The sequence below is a fragment of the Sparassis crispa genome (genome assembly GCF_003851025.1).
Source record: "Sparassis crispa DNA, contig_000002F, whole genome shotgun sequence".
Taxonomy (NCBI): domain Eukaryota; kingdom Fungi; phylum Basidiomycota; class Agaricomycetes; order Polyporales; family Sparassidaceae; genus Sparassis; species Sparassis crispa.
The window spans coordinates 2,218,309-2,244,988 of NW_020939749.1; the positions used below are offsets into that span (position 1 = coordinate 2,218,309).

General features: G+C 51.1%; 10 protein-coding genes across 10 annotated transcripts; 7 read left to right on the forward strand and 3 right to left on the reverse strand.

The window, feature by feature from the left end:
- Nucleotides 1-998: 998 nt before the first annotated feature.
- Nucleotides 999-2,079, forward strand: SCP_0307300 (hypothetical protein; the record flags this gene model as incomplete). The annotated part of the gene is made up of 8 exons (XM_027756119.1): nt 999-1,064; nt 1,134-1,250; nt 1,305-1,350; nt 1,421-1,437; nt 1,501-1,576; nt 1,631-1,747; nt 1,830-1,954; nt 2,008-2,079. The coding sequence occupies 8 exons, from the start codon at nt 999-1,001 to the stop codon at nt 2,077-2,079; spliced, it is 636 nt and encodes a 211-aa protein (XP_027611920.1).
- A 412-nt stretch (nt 2,080-2,491) lies between these two features.
- On the forward strand, nt 2,492-5,569 carry SCP_0307310 (ATP-dependent RNA helicase DBP10; the record flags this gene model as incomplete). The annotated part of the gene is made up of 5 exons (XM_027756120.1): nt 2,492-2,798; nt 2,850-3,273; nt 3,322-4,729; nt 4,780-4,886; nt 4,939-5,569. The coding sequence occupies 5 exons, from the start codon at nt 2,492-2,494 to the stop codon at nt 5,567-5,569; spliced, it is 2,877 nt and encodes a 958-aa protein (XP_027611921.1).
- A 49-nt stretch (nt 5,570-5,618) lies between these two features.
- On the reverse strand, nt 5,619-7,388 carry SCP_0307320 (Queuine tRNA-ribosyltransferase catalytic subunit; the record flags this gene model as incomplete). The annotated part of the gene is made up of 12 exons (XM_027756121.1): nt 5,619-5,863; nt 5,928-6,053; nt 6,102-6,174; nt 6,222-6,256; nt 6,316-6,351; nt 6,399-6,433; nt 6,488-6,503; nt 6,553-6,792; nt 6,847-6,913; nt 6,961-7,065; nt 7,117-7,319; nt 7,376-7,388. 12 exons carry the CDS (start codon nt 7,386-7,388, stop codon nt 5,619-5,621), a joined length of 1,194 nt encoding a protein of 397 aa, XP_027611922.1.
- A 275-nt stretch (nt 7,389-7,663) lies between these two features.
- SCP_0307330 (Tyrosine--tRNA ligase, mitochondrial) lies at nt 7,664-9,452 on the forward strand (the record flags this gene model as incomplete). Its single annotated transcript, XM_027756122.1, has 8 exons — nt 7,664-7,806; nt 7,856-8,006; nt 8,058-8,347; nt 8,400-8,727; nt 8,778-8,876; nt 8,927-8,993; nt 9,040-9,228; nt 9,283-9,452. 8 exons carry the CDS (start codon nt 7,664-7,666, stop codon nt 9,450-9,452), a joined length of 1,437 nt encoding a protein of 478 aa, XP_027611923.1.
- Nucleotides 9,453-9,553: 101 nt separating this feature from the next.
- Nucleotides 9,554-12,431, reverse strand: SCP_0307340 (Transmembrane 9 superfamily member 1; the record flags this gene model as incomplete). Its single annotated transcript, XM_027756123.1, has 19 exons — nt 9,554-9,621; nt 9,673-9,836; nt 9,897-10,059; nt 10,112-10,145; nt 10,199-10,273; nt 10,324-10,409; nt 10,462-10,535; nt 10,592-10,684; nt 10,751-10,835; nt 10,891-11,023; nt 11,078-11,107; nt 11,164-11,259; nt 11,311-11,367; nt 11,416-11,530; nt 11,585-11,644; nt 11,700-11,962; nt 12,012-12,127; nt 12,180-12,195; nt 12,252-12,431. 19 exons carry the CDS (start codon nt 12,429-12,431, stop codon nt 9,554-9,556), a joined length of 1,908 nt encoding a protein of 635 aa, XP_027611924.1.
- A 570-nt stretch (nt 12,432-13,001) lies between these two features.
- SCP_0307350 (hypothetical protein) lies at nt 13,002-14,164 on the forward strand (the record flags this gene model as incomplete). The annotated part of the gene is made up of 3 exons (XM_027756124.1): nt 13,002-13,721; nt 13,776-14,074; nt 14,125-14,164. 3 exons carry the CDS (start codon nt 13,002-13,004, stop codon nt 14,162-14,164), a joined length of 1,059 nt encoding a protein of 352 aa, XP_027611925.1.
- A 1,407-nt stretch (nt 14,165-15,571) lies between these two features.
- Nucleotides 15,572-18,739, forward strand: SCP_0307360 (hypothetical protein; the record flags this gene model as incomplete). The annotated part of the gene is made up of 1 exon (XM_027756125.1): nt 15,572-18,739. The coding sequence occupies one exon, from the start codon at nt 15,572-15,574 to the stop codon at nt 18,737-18,739; it is 3,168 nt and encodes a 1,055-aa protein (XP_027611926.1).
- A 347-nt stretch (nt 18,740-19,086) lies between these two features.
- Nucleotides 19,087-20,317, reverse strand: SCP_0307370 (Protein hob3; the record flags this gene model as incomplete). The annotated part of the gene is made up of 9 exons (XM_027756126.1): nt 19,087-19,195; nt 19,245-19,426; nt 19,484-19,564; nt 19,618-19,713; nt 19,767-19,909; nt 19,962-20,023; nt 20,076-20,149; nt 20,214-20,247; nt 20,304-20,317. 9 exons carry the CDS (start codon nt 20,315-20,317, stop codon nt 19,087-19,089), a joined length of 795 nt encoding a protein of 264 aa, XP_027611927.1.
- Nucleotides 20,318-20,547: 230 nt separating this feature from the next.
- On the forward strand, nt 20,548-24,493 carry SCP_0307380 (hypothetical protein; the record flags this gene model as incomplete). Its single annotated transcript, XM_027756127.1, has 3 exons — nt 20,548-20,915; nt 20,968-22,679; nt 22,737-24,493. The coding sequence occupies 3 exons, from the start codon at nt 20,548-20,550 to the stop codon at nt 24,491-24,493; spliced, it is 3,837 nt and encodes a 1,278-aa protein (XP_027611928.1).
- Nucleotides 24,494-25,585: 1,092 nt separating this feature from the next.
- SCP_0307390 (hypothetical protein) lies at nt 25,586-26,133 on the forward strand (the record flags this gene model as incomplete). Its single annotated transcript, XM_027756128.1, has 3 exons — nt 25,586-25,589; nt 25,641-25,815; nt 25,875-26,133. The coding sequence occupies 3 exons, from the start codon at nt 25,586-25,588 to the stop codon at nt 26,131-26,133; spliced, it is 438 nt and encodes a 145-aa protein (XP_027611929.1).
- Nucleotides 26,134-26,680: the final 547 nt, after the last annotated feature.

The window sequence follows — 26,680 nt, forward strand, 5'->3', positions numbered from 1 at the left end:
TGGTAAGCTGTGGATTTTTTTTCTTGTCGACGATGCATTCCTTAAAAATGCTCTCTGGACTATCAACCAGATTTAGTCCCTGATAATAGATATACATCGCAATTTTGAAACCGATAACTTCTCACCGAAGGAGTCCTAGATTTTTTGCCCGGTGTGGGCACTACAAACTGGGCTGAAAGTTTAAATCTTGTTATTTTTGGCCAAAATTTAACTTCTACAGTGGGTTATGGACGTTTTACTGAGATGAGCTCATCTGAAATGCGTCTCCTCCCTGCAGAATAATGCTGCTTTGCTGCAGCCTACTAACGACCTTTTCTTCTGCTTCGGAGACCGCTCATATTATGAAGTCTCCAAATGCAAACGTAATAGCATAGCAGTGCCCGCAATACCTGAGCACCAGATGTCGTTTCCGGCAACTCAAGCTTACAGCTGACTTCTGCGGAAGTGAGGCACCGCATGCACACTAGTGAGAGTTTGATACTTCTGAAGGCGCATGTTTTGAGCAGTTCGGTCCAAGACCTTCCAAGACTCCTTCACAATCCACAGGTCGTAGCCTGGTGATCCGTGGTAGCTCCGGAGCCTCCTAACACAGGTAAGTGCACCGAGCATGAGACGAGTTTGAGGTATGCATGCGCATCTAAGATGATCATGCAATCGCACCGCAGTCACCGGTCCTTTTGTGATTCGGTCTTCCGTCCGGAATTCTTGTGATCGCCGGCACCGGCGCGAAAGAGAAGCGAGCGTTTGAGAACAACTTCATCGGAAGCTCGCACTGAGATCTCGACGAGGAGCTCGCGAAGTCGAAGTGCGCTTTCTCCTGGGCTAGGTTTCACCTATTTAGCGACGGTTTTTGCCAGTGTATTACGCAGGGATGGGTCATCATGCGTCTACCCGTGTGCTCGTCTTTCTGTAAATGCATAGAGATCCTCTTGTGCTCCAATTTGTCTTGGCTCCTTATGTCGAATCCTTCCCATCGGCTTCCACTATGTAAGCTGCATATGGGCGGCTACTACGCCTCTCCTCTCTGCGCAGAAGCTGCAGCTGTCACGCTGTCGTCGCTGTTAGTAAGTGTTAGTGCACCCGGTGGGTTGACCATGGCTTTCTAAGTAACTCTATCGTAATCCCTTCCACAGATATCGAAGTTACGGACCACTGCCGTACGGCGAAGCATGTCGAGTTTGTCTAGCTTCATGAGGAATGGGCAGAGCAGGACTATGTCACTTGCGGAACAGGAGCGGAAGTGGAACAGCGTACGGGCATCGGCCCATACATCTCAGATTGGAATAATTTGACCATTCGTGCAGGTCGCTGAGCATATGGACCACTTCCATCAATACTTCAAGATGGAATGTGAGTTCCGACGACTGTTTTGCCATGCTGTCGTTCAGATTGCTGACATTCTGAGGTCGCCATCATGCAGATAACGACATATATACGGTACGTGTTACTACTCAGAGTCGAGTCCACAAGTGGGAGAGTTGATATGTTTCTGCGCCATAGTTAGCTGACGGTTCGTTCAGTAAACGCGGGATGTCGTTGCAAATGTATCTGCGGACGGCTGGTCAACTCGTACATCGTCAGGCATTCCCATCACACGACTGGTGACTCTGAACTTAACAGACACACGCAGACCTGACTCTCCATCACACAATCGAGGAAAAGTACCTGTTCCCCGTCCTCGCAAAGCGAATGCCGGCTTTCGAGGAGAATGACGTTCATGTGCGCTCTCATGAAGCCATTCATGAAGGTGCGTACCCTCAGTATTTTGGTTTTACCTGAGTCTCGGGGTCGGACTGACCGTGCTATATAATTATGTCGGATATTTTTAGGACTCGACAAGCTCGGCGCGCTCATCCGCAAGTACAGTTCTGAACCATCCTTGTACAGTCCACAAGAGATCATGGCCTGTTTGGACGGGTGGAGAGAAGTGCTTTTCTGCCATCTAGACGACGAGGTAATGTCAACTTCACCGTACCCTTGAATCTCAGCATTGAATGTATATTCTAGGTGAAGGATCTTTCCGCAGAAAGTATGAAAAAATATTGGAAGTTGGAGGAGCTCGATACGATACCCATGTAATCCTAGAACGGCCTACTGTGCGACACACGGCATTGGTGTTGAGAAGTAGACGGTATAAGTTTATGGCGCCACGTATAGAAGGGCTATCCACTGTAGACCACTGATGAAATGGAGCTGATTGTAGCTCATAAGGGAAAATTGTTGAGGAGAAGGAACCGCGTACTGATTGTTGTCGTCCAAAGGATGTCCAAGGATTATAATAAATTGCTGCATCTTAATTACCGCAACGACGCTGCCAGTGCCAAGCAAGCAGAGGAGCTGCGTCTTCAAGGGAAATGATGAATTACGTAACCCATTTTTTCAAGGCATGCCCTTCGATTGGCTAGGGACGGGCCATTCTGCACCCTCAAGGCCTCAAGCTTCAAGCTTCATGCCTTCGGGCAATCCAACAATTCCTCCTGGATTTCACAACATGATTCGCTCAAACAAACGCAAGCACCAAATAGTCTCTGACGGCTCCAATGGATCGGCTTCAGACAGCTCGTATGAGGAGGCGTTCTCCGGCGACGAAGTTGACATTTCTTCTGCTTTAATTGGTCAAAAACGTGGAGCTCCAGGGAAAACCGAGGACGATGACAACGATGAGGATTTTGAAAACCTGATCAGGACCTCGATATCGAAGCGGAATGTTAGAGGAGGAACGGATTTGCTGAAGAAGACGAAGGGAAAGTCGAAAATAATGAAGGGTGAAGTAGGCGGAGGTAGCTTTCAGAGTATGGGTATGTGTTTGAACGTACTACCTCTAAGAGTGTGACCTACCAGGTACCTAGGTCTTCATCCATGGGTACTACGTTCCTTGACTCTGCAAGGTTTCCGTATCCCAACCCCCATCCAGCGACTCTCCATACCAGCCCTGCTCGCCGATCCACCTCGAGACCTCGTTGGAATGGCCCGAACAGGTTCGGGAAAGTCACTTGCGTATATGGTTCCCCTAGTGCAGCGTCTGGGGGGTCGGCATTCGTCCACGTTTGGTGCTCGAGCATTAATCTTGCTGCCTTCTCGAGAACTCGCTCTGCAAATTCTCAAGGTGGGAAAGGAGCTCGTCCGAGGTTGGCACGCAGGCGATGGGGGTCATGCCGGAGATGCAGAGGACCAGAATGATGGGAAGAAGGGTCAAAGCCTGCGGTGGAGTCTGATTGTCGGTGGTGAGGGCTTGGACGAGCAGTTCGAGATGATAACGAACAATCCAGATGTGTATGTCTCTCCACCTAATATTCTCTTCAGCCTCTCACGTCTTTGCAGTATCATTGCAACTCCCGGCCGACTGCTACACCTCATCGTCGAGATGAACCTTGACTTGAAGTCTGTTCAATACGTCGTGTTCGACGAGGCAGATCGTCTCTTCGAAATGGGTTTTGAGACTGCTCTGACTGAGATCCTTCATCGTCTTCCTGCCACTCGTCAAACTCTACTATTCTCAGCTACACTGCCCAAAAGCCTTGTGGATTTTGCCAAAGCAGGTCTACAGAACCCCAAGCTCGTCCGGCTTGATGCCGAATCGAAGATCAGCAATGACCTGAAGATGGCATTCTTTTCCGTGCGACAGGCTGAGAAGGACGCATGCCTGCTCGTTCTGCTCCGTGATGTAATCGAAGTTCCTCTTGAAGCATCTACCAAGAGAACAGAAGAAGACGAGCCAGCGGATGAAAAGAATAAGGGAAAAGTCAAAGCTAAATATCACGAACACACCACAGCACCTCACCAAACTATAGTCTTCACAGCTACGAAGCACCACGTGGAGTATCTCTCAAACCTATTAAAGAGCGCTGGGTATGCCGTTTCCCATATCTACGGCTCGCTGGACCAGACAGCACGTACACAGCAGATGGACCAGTTCCGCCGTGGGCACACGAGCGTGTTGGTCGTCACGGACGTCGCCGCGCGTGGTATTGACATTCCAGTTCTGGAGAATGTCGTCAATTACGACTTCCCGCAGGGTGCAAGAGTGTTCGTGCATCGTATCGGGCGCACAGCTCGAGCCGGAAGACAAGGTTGGGCCTGGTCGTTCGTGACGAACACCGAGTTGCCGTACTTGCTGGATCTTGAACTCTTCCTGGGTCGAACTATCAAAAGCGAAGTTTCTACAGGCAGCGATGCGGTATATACTGAATCACTGATCCTGGGTCCATTCGAGCGGGACCGAATTGATGAAGAAGTAGAGTACATCAGGAGACTCGACGAAGAAAACCACAGCCTCAAGATACTCAGGGAAGTAATGAAGAAGGGACAAGGTATGTACGAGCGCAGCAAAGGCAAAGCAAGCCAGGCCAGTTACAAGCGCACCAAAGACATGATCAAAGACGGGAGATGGGGGCTCGTCGGAAACGGGTCGGAGTCGGGCATCCACCCTGTGTTCCTCCGGAGCAAATATGGTGCAACGGCTGCAATAACGCTGGTCGAAGAATCGAGGAGGAAGGCATTACTGAGGGCGGTCAACTCCTTCAAGCCTGCAGAGACCGTCTTGGAGATTGGTGCAAAGGGTAACACGGAGACAGCAATGTTGATGAAGCAGAGACGCAAGGCATTAGACAAGGCTGTTCAGAGAGCCTCTCTCGCATCTACCTCCAAGATTCCCGCTCCAGATGAGGATGAGAATGCTGCCGATAGTGATGCGGAGAGCATGGAGATGGCGAATGAAGAGGAGATCGCCGTATGTCTCGTCCACACTTGCTCTAACTAGGTCACTAACACCGTGCGTAGGCTGTTTTCGATACGTATCATAAAAGTAGCAAGGGCGGCCAAAACAGCTTCAGGGATTCTGAGTTCTACATGTCACATTACCAGAGGAATGCGGAAACGGAAAAAGGGTACGCTCCTCGCTGTACATGTCTGCGACGATCGTCTGATATGGCCGATCAGTTATTCTCTGAGGGACGGCGCGACATTCGCCGAGCAAGCGAGAAATGTCACCTTCGACCTGGCTGGTGACGAAGGTGCATTGAAACGCAAGCGTCATGAACTAACATGGGACAAAAAGAAAAAGAAATTCATCAAGGGAGCTGGAGAGGGTGCCGATAATGTCAGGATGGTAAGAACCGAGAGTGGCGTCAAATTACCGGCCTCGTATCGGAGTGGACGTTTCGATGAATGGAAGGCGAAGAGCCGCGTCAGCTTACCCAAGGTCGGTGAAGCGGAGTCAGAGGGGATGCAAAGGAATAGGTCTTTCGGTCTTGGGGGAAGAAAGTATCGACACAGCCAAGTTGTCGACGCAAGGCCTCTTGACAGACTTGCGAAGGGCTACGAGAGGAAAGTGAGGCAAAAAACGAAGAAGGAGCTTGGTGCTGATGGAGGGGATGCTGTTGGTTCACCGTCGAGGCCACCACCGTCTGGGAAGAAGGGGAAGACCGTCAGTCGGAGGTTTGGCGGAAAGCCCGCAGGAAGGATCAAGAATGAACTTAAGACAGTGGATGAAATTAGAAAGGCACGAAAAGTGACGGAGAACAGGAGAGCAAAGAATGCCCGAACCAGTCGGCGGAAGGGGAAGAGGTGACACTGGTTTCAGGCGAAATCGAGTGTATCGTCCATTCATCCCGAACGTATTATGCCGCTTCCGAATATTCCCATTTCGCGCCGTCACCGGAAATTATTGCTACGTTCGATTTCTCCTCCAGCAGATCAACCCCGACACTTCTCAGTGCGTTTACACACCACTCCGGATAGCCAGTATCTCCGAAGTAGTCGGCGAAGAATTTCTTCAAGTAGGCAGGGAAGGTTTGATTCAAGATAGCGTCGCGTGCACCGCCCATGACTCTAGCTTGGAAAACGATATTATGCTGCGTGAGAGCTATTGATTTAAGCGGTACAAGTCAGTGCAATGCAGGTAGGTGTCAGGTAGAATGATGACCAACCATGAGCGCCTGCAGTCTCCAACGTCACTATGTGATGCAACATCGCTCGAGACATGCCGTCATTGCATGTGGGGCAAGGACAAGTCTTGTCGATGGGCCTGAGGTCGTGGCTGTGCTTGCTCAGTTCTGGCCATAATGAGTCAATGCATGCGATGCCAATATTCCATTTCTCACTGAGGTTCAGAGGACCATTAAATGTAAGCGCAACTCCAAATCGTGCGGTCCGGGTGGGAAACACACAATCAGCCTAACGACAGTCAGCTGTGTAAGTGGAACATAGGCCAAAACGCTTACCATATCCACTCCTAAGGCAACGCAAACCAAGAGATCTAGAAGATATGGTTCACCCCATGCTGGCATGTATCTGAAGGGAATGTTGACTGCATACCTTCAGCGAAGCCGATACCCATGCAATACCGAGGACCTAACAAAATTCAGTGAACAGTAACATGATGCGAGAGGATGACTAACGATCTGCAGGCAGCTTGTCTACGCACTGTTTGACTCTGAGCAGAGAAATCAGCAGCAAATATCGATATTCCGGTTTTGACAAATCGTACATTCTCCAGAAAACGTCTACAGCCAGATATAAAATCATAATAATGGCAGCGAATCAACAGCTCACCCTTAGCCTCTCCACCGCTTAGCCCTCCTATGGCGTAGCCGGTGACTCTGTCCTTTCTTGCAACCATTTCGTCCAGACACAGATCTCTGAGCTTTGGGTCAAGCCCGCCCTGTACGATAGCAAACAAGTTCTGTACGACCTTCCTCCCGGACTTATTGTGATATTCGATGCATCTATCTAGCCAGCGGATTGTTCGCCACATAGCCTCTTCGACTCGTGGACCAACAGTGAGACTGGACACTTGAAAAGATGCTTATTGTCGTCAGAACGCTTGTGAACAAAGTGTTCGCTTACCCACATCGTCGAGCTGCATCATAATATCGGCGCCGATAGCATGCTGAATGGACATGCTCTCCTCTGGCTGAGAAAAGTCAGACAAAATTAAATGGAATGAATTTACGTCTTTACTGTCAACATGGTGGGTTCGCCATCAAATGGACTTGAGAATAGCGCGCCTTCTTCCGTAATCTGAGTGAATTTATTGAGTGAGACGAGTTGGAAGCCACCACTATCCTGATATATAACTATAAGAAGACATTGAGACCCCATAATTCTGCCACTTACAGTCAGGAGGTTGTGATTCCAGCCCTGAAACTTGTGAGCGCCCCCCACCTCTTTCAAGATCCTGATACCGGGACGAAGGTTGAGATGATACGTATTATTGAGTATGAGGTTGACACCCAGGGATTCCACCTGCTGTGGAGTCAGGCCCTTGATAGCAGCCTGCGTTGCGACAGGCATAAAGGTTGGCAGCGCTGTTGTCCCGTCTGCAAAGCAGGTGTATTAAGATGATGATCTACCACTGTCAGTGTAATGCACCCACGGGCAAGTTTCATCCTTGAAACTCTGGCTCTCGTTGTAGAACATGTTGCTAGAACTTCGAATTGCATTGTCAAAGATCGCCCCTGGATCGACTGTAGGCTCGTTAACCAGCCTCTAGTATATAGGAAGAAAGAGTCGTTCCTCTATATAGAGATCGACCGATGGCTGGGAGGAGTGGGTGTGACGAAGCTATTGGCTTCCCGATTCGATCTCGACGCGTTCGATTAGGCGCTGACCTCAACTTCTGAGTCACGGCGTCCGAGTCAAGCCTGCGGTCACCGAGGAAGGGATGCAAGTTTGTCGACATGGTGTTCGGAGCTCCCGTTCTCTAAGACCTTCGTCTCATGTCCTTTTACAACGTCGTCGGTTTCATCTGCAGGCCGACTTGCTCGACGACCTGCAGTCCAGGGGGCTCATTTCTGACATTACCAGGTACCACGCTCTCAATGACGATTGCCAGTTTGCAACTTATCAAGCATAGGCCCGATATGCTCCGAGAGGAACTTCGAAGTGGAAACCAAGTCGTGTATGCGGGTATAGACCCCACTGCACCGTCGCTACACGTCGGCCACCTCCTACCTCTATTGTCCTTATTTCATTTCCAAATCAGAGGGCACCAAATTATTCCATTGGTATGTATGTTTCATGTCTATAGATTAAGTATCTTGCGTGATGTCTATCAGATAGGTGGAGCTACAGGTCTTATAGGAGATCCTTCCGGTCGTTCGACAGAGAGACCATTATCCGCGCAAGCGGACGTCGAGCGTAATGTCCTAGCGCTTATCCAAGGGGTGCGAAATTTCTTTTCCGGAGCAGTGAAGTATGCACAGAACAGGCTTGAAGCATCCACCACGCCTATCCTTTCTCCAGACATTAGAAACAATATACACTGGACTAAAGACTTGGGCTTGCTCGAGTTCTTACGGACGGTAGGAGTGCATAGCAGAGTCAACATCATGATGGCAAGAGACAGGTAAGCCCACATGTGCACCAATACCCGTTCCGCCCCGCTGACGCGCATACAGTGTACGCAATCGTCTTACCTCTCAGCAAGGCATCTCGTTCACAGAGTTCACATACCAATTGCTGCAATCGTACGACTTCTTAATGCTGTATAAGAACGCCGGCTGCACCATCCAGATCGGTGGCTCAGATCAATGGGGCAACATTATCGCAGGGATTGACCTTATCAATCGCGTGAATGCGACTGACGGTGCGGAAAATCGGACCGAGAAAGGATTCGGTATTGTTACGCCGTTACTGACAACAGCTTCTGGAGAGAAGTTTGGGAAGAGCGCCGGTAATGCAATCTCCCTGGACGAGCAAGCTACAAATGTCTTCGATTTCTACCAGGTTTGTTCATGCCATTTATGTGTGACAACGGTAACACACGTTCTTTTCAGTTCTTCTTGAGATCAACAGACGCAGACGTTGGGCGCTATCTCAAGATTTTTACGTTGTTACCCTTGGCAAAGATTGAAAGTGTTCTAGAGGATCACGCAGTAAGTATGCGTTCCCCTTGCAAATCTCATCTGACTCACTATTGCAAAAGTCTAACCCCGAGACGCGCTTAGCGCAGCGCCTTCTGGCTCAAGAGGTCACGGAGTTGGTACATGGCGGTGTGTAGCTTTCCTTCCGTACAGATTTAAACTGACGTGGATGTAGAAACCGGCGTTCGACGAGCACAGGCTGCAACGGCAGTACTGTATGACCAGGACTTCTCCACCTTGAATATCGATACCATAATCGAGTCGCTGCATGGAATGCCCTTCTTCAATGAGTACGAGGAATCGGAGATGATGAATGTCCCAATAGCGAAACTGGCGGCTCGGTGTCAGATTGCCTCCTCAAATGGTAAGGGTATTTGCGTCTCGGCATTTTATCAAACACTCATCCTCACAACTGTAGGTGCTGCACGTCAACTGGTTGCGGCTAAGGGATTATATCTCAACAACCACCCCGTCAGTGACCCTCAACAAGCATTGCGTCCCAGCGACCTCATTGGTGGCCGTCTTGCAATAATACGCGCAGGTAAACAGAAGCAAGCGGTTGTCGCTCTCAGCCACCCTCTACCTTAGGTACTTGTATAAGAGTCCTTGGCTCAGAAATCTACAGTCTACAGCACATCGTGCACGGTTGGTTTTAGTACTTTTGTGCGCCTAGCTGCGAACAGACGGACTTAGTCCACACGTATCGCGCTATATAGCCTGCGAACTGCCCAGTAAGTCGCTAAGAAGCCAATAGTTCCTGTGTTACGGTGTGTCAAAACTGGTACCTAAGCTGACGATGTCGACGTACCTGTGACAATGAAGTCAAGTAGGGCAAGAAGGAAGAGGTATCCCATGTATAACACTACGCTGGAGAAGGAGTCAAGTGAGAGACGAGATGCCCAGTAGAATATGCCGTATGCAAGTAGCCAGAAGGCACTTCCACCGCCAGTGAGGAATGCTCTCCAGTGCCATCTGTGAAACACCAGAAGACGCTTCATGTCATGAAGCACGTTTATGAATTTGCTGGCGCACCTGTATTCTTCCGCGCACAGTATGAAATAGGTAAAAAGGATCGTAACGGTTGCTGTGGTCAGCGATACGACACCCGCAGTCAACGCTAAGAATCCAAAGGCATAATATGCTCTTGATGCAAATAGACTAGACAACACGAAATAGAGCTCGACAAAAGCAGCACCTGAGCGGGTAGTGTGAACTGCGCGTCTGAACGCCTGTAATACCTAGCTTACCGAATGGTAATATGCCAGCCAGAAGTGTGGCTGCCTGGGTATTACCATGTGTCAACGCGTACATTGAAGAAGTGGCAGTCATCTTACCCAAGGCTGCAGGTATTTCGGAACCGCCGGTATTTGTCGTGGAATCTGGTTGACTCGTACCGGATGAGGGAAACCCTTTCCCCTGGTATGAGCATCTGGTTTCACATATAGGTGAGACTCCTTACTCCATGTCTTGTCCCGAAATATGAGCCGATTGCAGATAATGGTGCTGAGATCCCGAACCAAAGAACGATAATGAGCAGCATCGTACCTGCACGCAATAGTTAGAGCTGCACGGGGATAACAGGAGTAATATCCCTAACCGAATGGTACAGCTCCGGAAGAACCAGCAGCTAGGAGAATGAAATCCAAGAAAACAACCACACCAAAGACGACACTTGGGCAGTATCAGCGTCCATTTCATTGGGAAAGAAACCTACTTCACAGACGTACGTGGGTAGCAGCGTTGCTGCAAGGAAGGCGTTCTTTCTCTTGTCAGTCCCTCCTAGAGAAGCATACACTCTGCTGGAGACATAGCCGCCGATTCTGTCCCGGATTATAAGTAACTCAGAATCGGGAAAGAGGGAGATATATGCAGCGAACTATACTCACCCTCCGAACAACGTCCAGCACACCATCATCACCGTCGCCAGCGAACCGCGGTTAGAGGGAGACAGGAAACCTAGCAGAGCAAACACTAATAAAAGTGACATCAATGATGCTATTACAGTTCATCGCATAGTCGAAATCACCAAGAGTGACCCCGACCATTGCAGATAGCTGAGCCCCGTTTCCGACCATCACTGACAAAATCATGGCATGACGAGGGGTCCGAAACACTTCTCCGTGAACGAGTTTCCAACCCCAGTCCTCTTGGACATCTTCCTGGATCCAACATCCAGTCAGCGCCTAAAGTTCATGCAATAACAGGGGGCGTACACTGAGATCAATAGCGTTGTAACGCGATATCTACGCGATTCCAATGAGATTTCAGTAGGACAACGACAATGATAAGACATATTCACATCTCGGGAGACAGTCCTTAGCAGGATCATGGACACCATAACACAGAGAAAAACGACGATCACAAGCGAATTAATCAGGCTGAACCAGTGTATGCGCTAATCTGTCCTTAGGTCAAACAGATCTCTGGGATAACGAGAAACGCGCACGGGATCGAAGATGTGCAGGTAATTGTCCCAACGGGTGGCCCATGGAGTATCGGATTCCTGTTTCGAAAGTGAAAATCGTTCACAGGTAAGACAATCTTGACCTACGTTCCACATCACGCGATATGTGTAACGGACGGTATTGTTTTGGCTCTCCCGCAGAATGAGTGGTGGAGCAGCGCTCATACAATCTCCGATCGGGTCTTCCTGTGAACCACCGCGGCTATGAACGCCTTTTTAGTACGGGAGGTGTGTCCATGAGAAGAATACCCGGTACCTGGTGGGCCACACGAGGACGCCGACTACTCGAAACACGTCTGGCCGTGGCGAATGATACCTGTAGGATGTTTGCGCGTCAGCGCTTCAGCATGAAATCAGAATCAGTGGCTTGCCTCAAAACTATCTCATAATGATTATTTAATGCCGGGGTTTCCGCAAACTCCTCTTCCTCGTCATTTCCTAGGTTGAACCCCATGTCAAAAAAGAGGTCGCCTGTTTTCAGATCCTTTTTCATTTCTGCAGCAGGAAGGCCATCTATGAGCCAATTCAACGCATAATCTTCGCGGATTCTGTCGTTGATGAACTGGGCGTCCTCTCCAGGCACATCTTGTAAACAGAGCGTTCGACATGTTGCATTGTCCTCCAGCATTCTGATCTGTGACATGTCAAGATATATCCTATGACTGGCAAAAACTCGTACGGACATCATACGGTGAGTTGAATATCCGGTCACCAAATAAGATTGAACCCAGCGACTCGGGTTCCTTGCGTGGTCCTCCTTCTGGTTCGCAGAAGTGGAATCTCGGATTGTAGTAGTCATCTGACTCAGTATGAATCAGAACTCAAGTCAGATAGAGTGTCAGAAGACGCACAATTTATCAAGGATTTCTGCTCAAGTCCGAACGTCAGACAGGACCGCAGCTGTCTATATGGTGTGCACATACCAACTTGGCGTTATCGTTCCCAGCCAACATGGGGGTCAGAGCATTGACGTAGAGATCTACAACTTCGCCAGCGGCATAATCATGAGGCGCTGCACCTGGGAGATAGAACGCATTTGTGTGAGACGAGAGCGAGACGAGTGCACTGCCCAGGAAGAAAAGGCAACGCAGTGAGGAACGCATGTGAGAGAGAGAGCGTCGGCGAGAACGTCGGCGCGCTCAGGAACTCGTTATGTTTGAAACGAGAGGGTGTTGAATGGCAGATGCGAGGAGGTGTTGACTCCGGTGTGTGACAGAGCTGTACGTCTGCCTCTCACAGCCACGTGGAAGTAAAGCGCTGCCGCTCTGCCACATGCGGTAAAACCGACGGAACATTTCCCTTTGTGACCGCCTCTGGTCAGTCTCTGCTTCTGCGTAAGTATGTTCGACTTTTCTCCTGCACTGCGCAGCTGACATATTACGGACTCGATATGTAGTCGTCCTTATGCTGTGGTGGAACCGGTTTGACGTGCTCGGTAGCGCTCTCAACTTCTGTGTGGTCCTCATGAACGAATGACCGCAGGCTTGGAGCCGTGCTACTCCTGATTTGTCTCATTTTGCTTAGACATGACACGAAAACTCATGAGTAAATGTGTTTCGCACCGGGCGTATTTTTCCGAGTCACTCCTAGCGCGGTGTAGCGGGGAAGATTTATAAAAGCCGCAGCGGTAGTCGATTTCTGCAACCTCCACTGCCCTCCATTTCCCTCACTCAATGGCTGCTCTTCGTGGGGATCCGGACATATTGCGGCACATTTTCAATTCCCTCCACATGAAACCGTTCTCTCTCCGACCGCTGACGGTGGCCATGCGCGTCAACAAGGCATGGTGCCGCATTGGCCAGGATATCCTGTACACTGTGGTCGAACTCAATCTTGGGATGAGTGCAGACATGTCCCAACCTCGCCCTGTTATTCGCCTTATGAAGACTCTGGATAACTCTCAGTCCTGTGCAACGGCCGTTCGCCACCTGGTTATCAAGTCCGTCAGCCTCCACAGTAGCGATTTGCAAGATCTACTGTTGTCCATATTGAAGAAGACAACGGAGCTGTTGTCGCTCGACATCGATATGAAGCCACTTGATTCAGCACCACTCTTATCAGAGTCTCTGTTGTCATCAACGGACTTCCTTCCCCGACTTTCCGCTTTGAACACCAATGACAGTCGCCTCGTCGGCATTCTATTACCCGGACGACCCGTTCGTGTCGTTCGTGTCGAAGATTGGATGACATTTGAAGAATACCGCCTGTTGTCGAGCAGAATGACATACGCCACTTCCTCAATGGAGCAGCTGCAATTGCAGTTGACCGTCGACAATAGGGAAACAATCACCCAGTTGTTTCTCACCCTCACGGAGACATTTCCGTCGGTGTCAATTCTGGGCATTCAGATGAAATTTCCCCGGCCTCAAGATGTTACGTGGCAGAGTCTTGGTGTGAGTATGCCGTGCAAATGCAGGTGACGAGAGTCACAATCTGACTTTGTGCAGGATATCCTCTCAGAACTAGGCCATGCACTGTCTCGTTCGTATTCTCTAAGTGCCTTCAGCCTTGCCGTTTCGCCGGACCCATCTCCGCCCGCGGACAATCAACCTGACGGGAGGCGTCGTGTCATCGATTTTGAAGGGAAAACAGAAGAGATGGGGAAGGCTATGGTTACGAAACACGGGTCCACCCTTCGTCGCGTCGAGCTACGATGGCACGGTTGGACGATTGACAGTAGTAACGCCTGGACACCGATCAACCAGGAAAAACTGCTACGTCGCAGCTGGTCCTACGCAGAGACTCGGTAAGTAGCATGATCTAGTCTACTAGTCAAAATGTCAAATCATCCTACAGGGATCACGCTCGTCCGCCATGCACAATTCCCGATCGCTGATCTTGCTCACTTCCCTTAAGTAGGTGGCTACCTCCGTAGCGTCCATCACCTTCTTTGACGTACTATGCCTGACCGTTCAGTCGGCGCACCCTCCTAATCGGCGGTCACACATGTGTCACCCATAGTACAACACCCCAAAAGGCAGGAGCCCTGCTAAAGTCCATCACGGCAGGAGGTCGAGGGTGACTTGAGCGTGACGCATACCAAAAGGATGGACTCAACCAATATTCATCCATTCACCGTCGTTCAAGCTCGAAAAGGGTACAAATATACTATGTAGGATACCTATGAGGTAGTTAAACAAACGGAGCAAAGTGGACGGAGGTATAGCAAGGCGCCGATTAGGGTGCGCCGACTGAACGGTCAGGCATAGTAATTGCGACCGTTTGCGACCTCACCGGGAGGATAGTGCTGTACTGTATAGCAGATAGGATGGATGATAGCACGATAAACTGCGTTTAATTATGTATTCAGACTTCTCGTATCACAGACAATAGGGGTAGCGTGTAAGGGCCCGTTCGGCATCCAAACATTTGCGCCACGCAAACGTTTGCGTTCATTTCACGCATCCGTCCAAACAGATGCACATAACGGGCCGATCTTGCCGCTGTCACACCCCATTTCCGGGCAACCGTGTTGACCGGCACCGGGAATCGCTGCTCGTCATGCGTCTGCCTTTGCTCGTCATTGCCCCCGATGAGCAGGTGGATTTAGATGTCTTGATTCAATGATAGAATATGTAGAATACATACAACATTCCTTTTTCAATTGTGCTGCTGTATTCTATGTACTGATGGGTGCCACACGACGGCGCTCTCAGATGCTCATGCTCGTCGCCGTCGTTGAGGGCGGCAAGGCGGGAATGTCGGCGGCAGGGGACAACCCAACCCATCAGTCACAGACAGTCACAACCTCGGGTTGGCCAGAACTTTCGGGAATTTCCGGCTTCTGGGTGTTTGCGTTGCGAAAGCGTTTGCGTGACGCAAATGTTTCGATGCCGAACGGGCCCTAAATATTCTGTGCAAGAACCGTTGTTTTGAATTCGATCGGCGGAACCGTATCCAGAGTCCGCGGCCAATCCACGGCAAAGTGCGAATGACGGCGGTATGCGCAAGCTCCTGAACTCCTCTCCGTCTTCCTTTCTCGACTAGGTTGTATGCGCACGAACGGAGGTATCATACGCTACTGAAGCGTCGCGACAGGGTCGATTACATTCAGTGTGGTCGGATATCTAACATACGCGTACGTATGCAAAGGCATCGTCTTTTCTGACCACGCAAACTTACCCGTCAGACTTCATAAACATCTCGATTTTGGCGACCAGTCGACATCGCAACTTTATGTACAACACTCTCAACCCAGGTCGTAGCCAGCATTTCTAGAGAAAGTCTTTTGTCTCATCGTGCGATGCTCGTTGGCTCCTCGCAACACGGTGCACAATCGGAACATTCCTCCCCCTTGTCTGGTTTCAAGTTCACGATCATTGGCCAACCCCCAGCGCTGCTGCAGCGACTCGGACCTGCGCAGGAGGATTCACAGTATTCTTCTCCTTCGCCACCGTCCTTGACTTCCGAATTGCCCAGCGCGCAAGAAGCACCGCGCACCAGACCCTCGTTACTCGAGGCTCTGAGCAATTCCGGCGACATAATATTGAACGCTGAAGACAGTTCGAACAGTTTACTTGTCCCTGTCTTTCCCGAAAACGCGTCGACAGAACCTCCTCATCAACCTTCCCTTGTTCCTTCACCACACAATACGGTGTCGCAGATTAGTATGACATCTATTCGTGCGGATCATACTCTTGCAGGCTCTCCCAGGACCCCCACCGTGCCTGCTACGAACGACGATACCCGAACTAATGATTATGTGCCCATTGGCAAGGGGGACACCACCGCCGTCCTTCAGGAGCATACGCATTTATCCCGTCCATCGCCCTCGCCTGACTTATTCACTTTTCTGTCCCTCCTTACGCAAGAACAGGCTGATTGGGACGAGATACGCAACCTGAAGGAAAAGTACCAAGACGAGTATAAGGAATTACTTCTCAGAAAGGACGAAACGCAACGGGCCGTGCAGAGAGAGCTGGATCAGGCAAACAAGCTGTTTGCTCTTGCGGAGTCAGCGCTGGAGAAGATGGAACTGTTGCGCTTGAAGCAGGATCAACGTCTATCCTCGGAGAAGCATAAGGCGGAGGCCCTTGCCGCAGAAGCTGCCAAGTTGCTTGAACAAAGGGATCAAGCCGAATTGCAGAAGGCCATGGATGAACGGCGTAGGAATGAAGCTGAAAGACAGATGGAGGAAAAGCGTCAACAGGAAACGGCGGCTGCCGAAGCAGAAGCGGCAGCAGAGCAAGACAGATTGAGGAAACTGGAGGAACAGCGAGCATCAGAGGAGGCGAACAAGCGCAGGTGCGAAGAAGAGGGCAGGCTAAAGGCGGAAGAAGACGGGAGACGCAAGACGAAGGAGCGGGAGGCCGTTTTTGTGCGGGCGCAAGAAGAGAAACGTTTACAAGAACAGGAGGCTGAAGAACGAGAGAAACTACGTCAGCAGGAACTTCGGAAAGCGAAGGTCATGGAACAGAAGAAGGCGGCGGCGGCTGACAACGCCGCACGTAGTCGTGCTGCTCAGCTCAAGGCGAAACTGGAGAAGGAGAAAAGCGAAGCCAATTCACAGTTGTCAGCTCCTCCGCCTCTCCCGCCTTCGACCACTTCGATTTCAACGCCACCAGGTAAGGAGCGGCATGTTGCTACCGCGCCCACCAATGCTTCTTCCGCGAAGGCTCCTCCATACCAGTCAAGTGGTATCGTACCGGCAGCGCCGCCTCCTCCTTCCCTTCCTACCATGCAGGCGTCACTGCCAGCTCGACCTGCTATTGACGCATTTGGGGCAGAACCTACGAAATCCCAGAGATCTCGGGGAGCGAAGCAGCCTGTCCGAGTGACTAACCCTCCCACAGCACTTGCCGATCCTTCTGGAGTTCCAGGGAGGTCTTTACTTACTCAAAAGGGCGTGAGACTCCATTCGACCAGCTCAAGGGTGGCACTACCGCATCCTGCAATCCAGGGCGAGGTACTACCCTCGTCCGCGGCAGAAACCTCGCAACGCGTTCACACTGTGAAAATTGAACAGTTGACATCCGATATTCCTCGATCTACCGGGGTGTCGAACTCAGATGCTTTGTCGCACAAACCTCCCTCGGATCATGAGGAGTTGCTGGACTCTGAGGATCTGCATTCCCAGCTTAAGTCCAGGCCTATATCGTCTCTCCCGTCAAGAAATGGTGCATCCACGTCATCGGCTTCTCAGCTCCAGTCAAATGTATCATCTCGCCTTCTGACTGCAAAGGGAACGCACAGTGATCCATTTCAGGCATCGGGCACCGGCTCTGCCCCTCCCTCGGACAGAAACCCTTCTATCGCAGGTTCGAAAGTACCAGAGGCAGATGGTGTTGCCTGTCAAAGTGCCGCGCCGCAAATTCCATCCTCTGAACTCAGAGCTCTCGCGGTAAATGGAGGGTCATCCATCATGCCAGGCAAACTACCCTCTCCAGGTCATTCTCACATGATGGACGGTGGATGGTCCAGTTATTATCACGACGACCCTTGGGTCAACACTCCAAGAGCTGAGCGCATGTCTCCAATAGAAGATCGAGTACCGGAGAAAGGTGACCGAAGTTTGCAGACAGACGGAGTCCTTGGTCGACCCGCGGGTGACCATTGGTCACCTTCCCCAGATCGTGGCAGAGATTTACAGCCACGTCATCGCGGCGACTTCGTTTCGCCCCAAGATCGCCATCCTCGTGGCCCGACGATTCGCAATCATAATCCGGCTCCTGGACCTACTCGGAAAAGGCGACGAGAGAACGACGATCCTTGGCTTTCGAACGAACAGCCTCCGCTTCACCGGCGTAGGCCCGCAGAGATGGCACAAGAAACGCGTCGAATACCAGGTGCTCAGACGCGTCCGGTAGAGCCCCGGTCTCCATCACCACTTCCTCCACGCATGTATGACCCAAGACTAAGATCACCTACAACGTACTCTGCTCGGGATGCTGTCTATGTTGGAGACCCTGCTTATCCGGATTATCCATCCGACTTACTGCCGCGTAATGATAATTGGTTCTTTCCGAGCGCGTACGACGCTAACGGCAGCCAGCCATACGATTACTACGCATCACAGGATGAACGACGTCTCGTCTCAGGTCCTGCCGCTAGTGACTCTGTCGCGCAATCTTCGTCTGTTCAGGATCGTCCGGGGAACCACTCGTCCGTTGCCGAGTCCGAGTACTTGCATGATCAAGGCCGATCATCTCTCCTACGGCGCATGAAGGCACCTGAGCGTCGACAGGCTGGAGGAAGCACCCGGAACGACAATGACGATTGGGCGGATCATCTTTCATACTCGCCACCTCTACGCGCATCTCAACGCGGACGGGGCGCTACCAACCGGAGCCGAGGGAACAGTACGGCATCGAAAGGTTCGGGGAGGCAGCAACGTCCCACTCTGCAGGATCGCCTCTCAACCAATAGCAAACAGAACGGAAAGACGAGCGATCTTGGAGCCCGTCTGTCTTGAAGGCGAGAGCGGTGCGTTCGTTACTCTTTTTTTGGGCCCGCTGCTTCCGTGCAACGCTATGTATGCCGTGTTCTCCGAGCGACTATGGTCTGTAACAGTTTCATGACAATGGCATGTAGGTTTGGTGTTTCAAGAATACGTCCTAGCGGTCCGTCCTTTCCTCAGCAGTATACACACACGCCCTCGTATTACATCTCCAAAACGCAGCGGTCTGAGCGCACCTTCTGCTCTGCACTTTCATGATTCGCCCGTACGCACCGTATGGGTTGATTGAAATCCCAGTAGTAATGTGAAACACGCTTAGCGATACAAATGTTCATGTGTACAGACTGCAACTAGGCTGCTGTTCAACTCGCGCCGCAGATGGTCAACTCCTTCATCTCTTGTAAGACACCCTCTACTTGCGCGTCTAACTGTCCAGCGGCGTAATCATCTCGCACATTATCCGCGAAATACCTGGAATCTTGGTGAGCTCGCCAGTCCAGGAAACAATCGTTATTCGCACCTCTGAACGCCGCCGAGCTTCTCGTACCCCTCCTCGGCGAACTTGCATTGCATTCGAATCATCGCTTCAAAACTCGGATCGAAAAAGGGGATGCGCAGATCGAGCAATTGCGGCAGTTCCGCAATCAACTGTTCATTAAGCATGTCGAAGACTTCCTTTGCATCGTCATGTTCCTGTTGAGCCTAGATGTGCGATAGCGTGAGACATAAAGATGGGTAAATAATATGAGGTGTAAATACCTTTGGGAGTTTAGTGGGGTCTTCACTCGGCTTGGCAATTAGCTTGTTCATCTTACTGCGTGCAGAATCATAATCCAACAGCTGATATGGCAAGAGGATTAGCACCGCCTTCATAATTTACACATTGTAGTGACCTTCTTGTTGCGTTTCGATATGTGTTCGTTGACAACAGGGAAATAAGCATTCATTTTGCCAAGGGGTTCCATCACGGTGGTTCGATAAGGTGCATCCTGAAACAAAACGGTGACATCATTTAAAAGCAACTTCGCCGCCGAGCACATACCAGTTCCCTTCCAACACCGGTATCGAGATCGTCCACGGCACGCTTGTATGCATGCGCAGCCATGGCGCCCTCCGAATTATGATCCGCAGCACCGTAGAAGACATCAATAGTCTCCGCCAGTCTACTCTGAGCGGAGGTCATCGCTGTCTCAGGTGATGGGTCAGTACGACTATTCCGGGTATGTCACAGACGCACCTCGCATAGCATCTAGGTATCCCTTGCTATCTTTCAGGAGTTGTTGACACTCCTTCTCAAAGCTGTGCGAAGATGTCAAACACGATGTTCGGCACACAGCGGAAGGGGGCGCACGTCTTGTACTTGGTTTCCTCGTCAGCGAAGTCCCTGTCTACAGTGCGTTCGATTTGTCCTGTCTTCTGGAGGAGCTGGAGAACAACAGGTTGTTACAACTCGCGTGCAATGTCGGGTTTCAAGTCAAGAAATACGCACCGATGTCCCCGCGCGATTCATAGACTTCTTGAAGCTGGAAGTACATGGTGAGGTCAATGGAAGGAGGAAGAAGGGAGCGATTAAACATACCCTGACCAACTCATCTTGTCGCCTGAACTTGAAACTGCAGAGAATGGAAGTGAGGAGACGGTGAGGAGGGCTTACGTGAGACGATGCGTAGAGTACAAGAGTTGCCTAAAGGAGTACAAGGCGGGACCACGTGTTGGTTGCTGGCGCCGTCGCGTCCAACGTCCTCACCCCGGCCCATGCCCCACATCTTTCTTTCTCTTGACTCTGCCCCTCTTCGTTCGACTCGCAGGCATCTCCGCCCTCAATGTTCCACCTTCGACGCGATCCTCTCCCTTCTGACGACTTTTCCGAAAAATCGGCCTCTTCCGTATCATATCGTCGCATAGCTATTCCTCCCATCATCCCAACATCTACGCCCTCTGTAACGATCTCCAACAGCCTACTCAGCAGCCGCAGAGCTCTCGCACATATTGATCTTCAGTCTGCCAGCATCACTCATCCTCTACTTTCTGACGATCAGATGCCCTCATCCTCGTCTGTCCGGAATCCCGCATCAGAACGCGCCGGCCCTGCACGGTACAATATTGGCGGCCCTATTATTCCTCGCCGTACTTCTAGTGACGACTCCAGGATTTCCTTGCACGGCACAAGGAGGAGGTCTATTCCCAACCAGTATGTGTTTCACATAGTGCGCAGAGAAATGCGGTGCTAGTCTGTCGTTTAGCCCACAGACTAACAACGGCATCGCGCGCCCAACTACGTTCATCCAATCGCGCACCCTTCTCCGCAGACCTAGTCACACTCCTTCCGGTTCTGTTGATTCGTCGAGGCGTCCGTCACTCCCGACGATCCACCTGCAGCCGACTACGTCTGTGGTGCATCCCCGATCAACTGTGCACTCAGTTTCTGGAGCCAACTATTCGAATCCCGAGTTTTCCGTTTCGACCGGTGACGATATGTATTCCAACCTGGCCTCCTTCACTTTTGGTGCTGCGCCCCCCAGTAGGCCTGACATGATTGAAATGGTCAACCCTCTGACTTCTGCATCCGGGAGTATCAGTAGAGACCGCACTCCCCGTCCGTCAGTTTCTGGACCCAGTTCAGGTTCTTCACAGTCAAGCCCGTACACCAGTCTTCGCGATCGCACATATCGGATGCAAGACAGAGGTGTGGCCGAGAGCGGTGATAGTGCCGACGATGAGGACGATGAGGAGGCGATCCGGCAGAGTCGCGCCAAGATGCGTGCAATGAATGATGGCTCGAGAAGACCTTCGCTTCCTGTAAATACTTACCGCGCAGGTAGGTCAAGCTCACCTGCAATTCCCCCCGCATCCAAGGCATCTCCCCGGCGATCGACCGGCGACATCCATGAAGATGACCGTGATGTCATTCGCGGAAACCATGATGTCGCAGTTCACACTGGGACGTCTTACGGCGATGGCGATCACGGGGACGGTGATTTTGACACTGACGTTGAACTTGACATTCCCCACCACTACGGCTCTCGTACCTCCCTTGTTTCAGATACCGTTTCTCAGCATATCTTCGGTGATTCTCGCCATTTCGGTGATGGCGCTGGTGACGATTCTGACGATAGGATGATCGTCGTAGAAGAAGATTGTGATACCTTTGACCATGATTTAGTACCTGGCATACGTGCATCAAAATTGACGCTCGAAGATGGCGCATACACGTCCGCTAGGGTAACATCTCCATCGCACTCACGGAGAGGGAGTGTTTCTTGGAAGATTCCTGGAACCTCCGCTTCGGAGTTTACGGCAAGAGATAGGGAAGACTCCGTCGTAACGTTGCCTGGCCGTCATTTCAATCGTAGTTTAGACGAAGGTTTATCGACTCCAGAGTATAGGGCATCAACCACCGGCTGTCCCAGCGGTGGTTTTGAAGCGAACAATGTGGAGTCCAATTTACAGCCAGAAGATCTTACTGATTACAGTACAGGCGGCACTGCAAGTGCGTACGATGGCCTTGACATCAATTATATCCTTGGATCGTCGCACATGGATGATGTTGGCATCCGACAGTCATGGTCTTCTGGCGCACCGTCATACATCCAGGCGCGTGAGGATGGCGCGAATCAGCAGCGGCGAACTGGCCTTACGCTGGAGTTTCCTCCATGGGGTTTTCCAAATGCAAGTGGTCGTCGGCCAAGCGCAATAACCGTCTCCAGTGCCAGTGGCGAAGATGCGTTCACTCGTGCAGTCGACCGCAAATGGGATCCATTATATAGTTCACGGCGTAATGACTGGAGTTTCAGACAGGAGAATGCAGATGGCAATGGCCCTGCTTTATCTGTGTCCCCGCCGTCGTTTTCAGGCTTTGCAATTGGTGTACCGACCAGTGTGATGCCTGGTACACAGGAGATCTGGCGTCAAGCACACGTGGGCCGTTTCAGGGTAGATAGACTCATGATGAGACGTGAGTGGTCATGCAGTATCCTAAACATCTGCAAGTTATGTATGTTTTCTTCTGCAGCGGATGATCCTTCGAAACCGCCTCAGCAACGTATGAATGTCCGTCATATCACAGATCAAGACTCGAAAGGGAACACCCGTGGCGGGCCTACATCTGTTATTCACAAGCATTCCCGCGCGCTTGCATTCTCCATCTTCCGCAAATACGGTCTCCTGAAACGGGGAACGCGTTCGACATCTCATAACAGCGGAAGCATTCTTCTCGCGACCAAGAGAGTGCAGGAGCAGTACACGAGCACTCGTACCACGAGTCAACTGAACTCCCATGGCCTGTTGAGGGATGGCGATGATGTTGAGAGGGAGAGAGAGGAGACCAGCGAGAGTCATCCGCTGCATGATCACGGTCGTTCAAAGGACCAGAAGGATAACAAGGACAAAGGCAAAAAATCGGCAAGTGGGACATCTTCTGGTACTGGTACTTCAAGCCAGACGACCAGTACTGAAAGCAGCAGCACTGGCACCACTTCCAGCGAAGAACCCAGATCTGTAACGTATGGCGTATATGAGCCTTCGTCGTCCTCGGTTCCTATATCCCCGACAATCGTGGAGAACCTTCCTGCGTCAGGTGCCTTGAACTCCTCCTCATCGTCGGTGTCGGATTCTACGTTGACCACCCGAGATCTGATTGATTACCCTTTACCGCTGCATGAGTTTCCGTCCTCTCGACTGTACTATCAACACTCATCAGCCGATGACGATGACGAGTTGATGTTGCCCCGCACATCTCACGCAGAAGCATTCGCTACTCTCGATTCTTCCGGCATAGAGTATCTGCGTGGCAGGGCCGAGCAACGCTTGGCAGATCACGATTCGTCTTCAATCAGTAGTTTGGAGCGCTGGCGGCGGCGATTCCTTGGCCAAAATGCCAGAGTCGCGTTGAGAGCAACTTCAGGTCCACCATCGGCGTCGTTAGACGGCCACTACACCCCTCCTTGGATCACCATGGCTCCAAGATCCAAGCAAGAAGAACGAGAACGAGTAATTCAAAACTTGAATGAATCATTCAAGGATGTCGGCTTGTTACCTTCCTTCAGGACGAACAGGAACCCGCGGGGTAAGAGCAGCAGACGACGAAAGACTGGGTCTGGGTTGGATATTTTTGCGAATGTCCCAGCGCATTCATTGCATATGTTGTTGCCTCTGTGGGCAGGCGAGACTGACCCTACGTCAACTTCTGTAGACGAGGTCCCAGCCGCCGTATATACCATCCCTGTGGAGGAGCGACAGTACCTGCTCATCTACTACGTGCCTTTCGACGAGCGCAAGGATAAGAAGAAGCCGGAGCCCAACAAGAAGAGGTCCCGAGGGGAAACTAGCTCGGGCGGTGATTCCTCTAACCCCACGAACTCCTCGAAATCTATCTTGCTCACTTCGTTCCGCGTGTGTGCCCGTCTCATTTCGTACCATGATCTTCTTGGCACAGGTGTACGACTTCCAATTGACGGCCTGTCGGTCACAGGCCCCATGTCGGAGGCCATGTCACTCCTCCCTCCTTCGTACATCAGGGAGGCGCACCTCGATGACATAGTTATCGGGGTATGTTCCAGCCGCCAGACTGGTATGGAGTTTATTCAAGAGGGCCTCGCGAAGCTCGGACTCTGCGTCCCTTGTGACGAGCCTGCCCCCTCTCCGATCGATCCTACCCAGGAGATAGAGGAGCTGTGGAAGCTCACTCCCATCGGTCGTGCCGCTGTGGAGATGGCTTGGTTGGGCTGTCTAGCGATGACAAGTTTCGGATCTGAGCTCCAGGCTCACTGAGCCTTCCATCTAATTTGAAGTCTGGCGTTGGCGTATGATCACGATCTCTTTGGCTTTTCAGTAACTCGGCACTTTTTACCCTATATACCCACCACATCTGTACACAATTTCAATTATCGCAATATGTCTCTTCGTCCACCATATGATATGTACTGTATGTACGTATCTCTCTGGGATTGCTCTGGGAAGCTGACACTAGTCGCGCGGCCTCCTAACGAACGAGCACCCACTCGCACCGAGTCGCAGAACGATAAAAAGTGACACAAAACGCACCATGGCCAGGCTGCCCAGTGGCTTGCACATCAAGTTGAATAACCACCGTAAGCGGCCTCACCGACGGGCTACGATAGTTGACGTACTAAGTATCCCAAAGGCAGGTTAAAATACTGTGTTAAGTTCAACCTTCGTGCCTCCTGAGGATGTCCGTCTGTGTTCAGTGACAGTTTGGCAAGCGTGACGGTTCAGAGGCCGTTTCCTCCAGACTGTCTGGATACGCTCCCCGGCCCGTGAGCGCTGAGGCCTGAGGCCTTGAAGGGCGCAGCAAGTATTTACGTATGTAGTTCGGGCAAGATGCTGTAACTCTCATGTGTTCCATCGCGAGGCGTTATTCTTGCTCTGCGTGCTAGCGCGCTCGGCCTTTGGACGATACGTCAGACACGGATATCCTGAGGCACGAAGGACACTCTGCCATCTGTCTTTGGGAGACTAGGCGATACTAGCAATCCCCCTCATCATCGCTGTCCCGTTGACGGGTGCACTCGTACGACTTAGGGCGTGAGTATCGAACGAACACACGAGATTGTATGCTACGTTACTGACATCTTCGTACTGGGCTCGTTTCTAGCCTGTAGTACTCCGGAAGACAGTCGTTCCTTCGTATATCTTCGTACCAGCAATTATAATCCGAAAGAACATCAACTTGATCCTGAAGGGAATGTTGAAGCTCACCCAGGTCCTGTGGTAACGTCGTTCTTCGGCATGCTGAGGAGAGTGAAACGCATCGAAGCAACATCGAAGTGAGCATAATTTACGTCTAATCCTGAGACATGTGTTCATCTTCAATTGAAGGGTTGGAGTGGGTTATACAAGGGAATGAGTATGTGCCTCGCTGCAGGAATTTGGAATTGAGTCACTTAAACCTACTTAGTGCCGACTTTGCTGGCTAGCGCAGTGCTCGCCGCGTTCGCTGTGATTGCTCTCAACTCTACGAGTGCCAGTTATCATAGCAGGGTCAACCCTCTCTCGGCTGGACCCTTTGGCGTCCTAGCCTACGGATTGTTCAGCATGTTGGTTTCTCTTCCGGCTACCATCAAAACATATCGGTATGTTCCAACCTGCTGAGTCGCGATCGGTAGTTCTATACCTGACATTATTTTACAAGGTCAATCACGACGCCACACAAACTTCCATACTTCCGCCCCGTCTATTCTCTCCTACTTACACCAACAGAACGACGGAAGCCGTGGATCTTGTACTTGACTCCCGGACTTCTTCTGTCCCAAATCCTACATGTCGTTTGCACCGCTTTCATCCTGCGCGCTCTCAGATCCTTCTTGGTACCCCTTCCCTCGCCAGGTGACGTTTCGGATGTCCATTTCAGTTCTATCAAATTTGGCATCCATGTGGATATTGAAATATAGAACACAGCGGTCCCATGCCCCCTCGAGGTCCTGGCGACGAAACTGGCTATACAGCGTAATCACGCTGCTCCCGAGTATAATTCTAACAAGCAAGAGGGTCGAGGAAGACGCCGTTGTGGCGGAGGAGTATACGGAGTATTCTGGCGTTGAGGACGTTATTAGGTCAGTACCTCGAGATTGAACGAAGCTCCTATTAGTAACTTTGACAGTCTGCGGGATGAACAAGGCCACGGCGTACCTTGATCTTGTGGACTGCGCAAAGAGGGTCGCTGATGAAGAGGGTTGGAAAGATTTCTATCGAGCCTAGTGGCTCATTGTGTCGGGTCCAACTTGGGTGCTGTCTTGGGTGCGTTTGTCAGTACTGCGCCGTCACAGCTCCAAATGATAACCCGATCTGCACCTTCCTTTTTATTTATTACCATCGATGCTCGGATAGTTACAACACGAAGGACGAGGAGTTGGATCCGTATGGACATGGTACGCGCCAAATTGATGATCACTGGCCCCCAGTACCATGCTTGGAGAGAGTTTATGACACCGGCTCGCA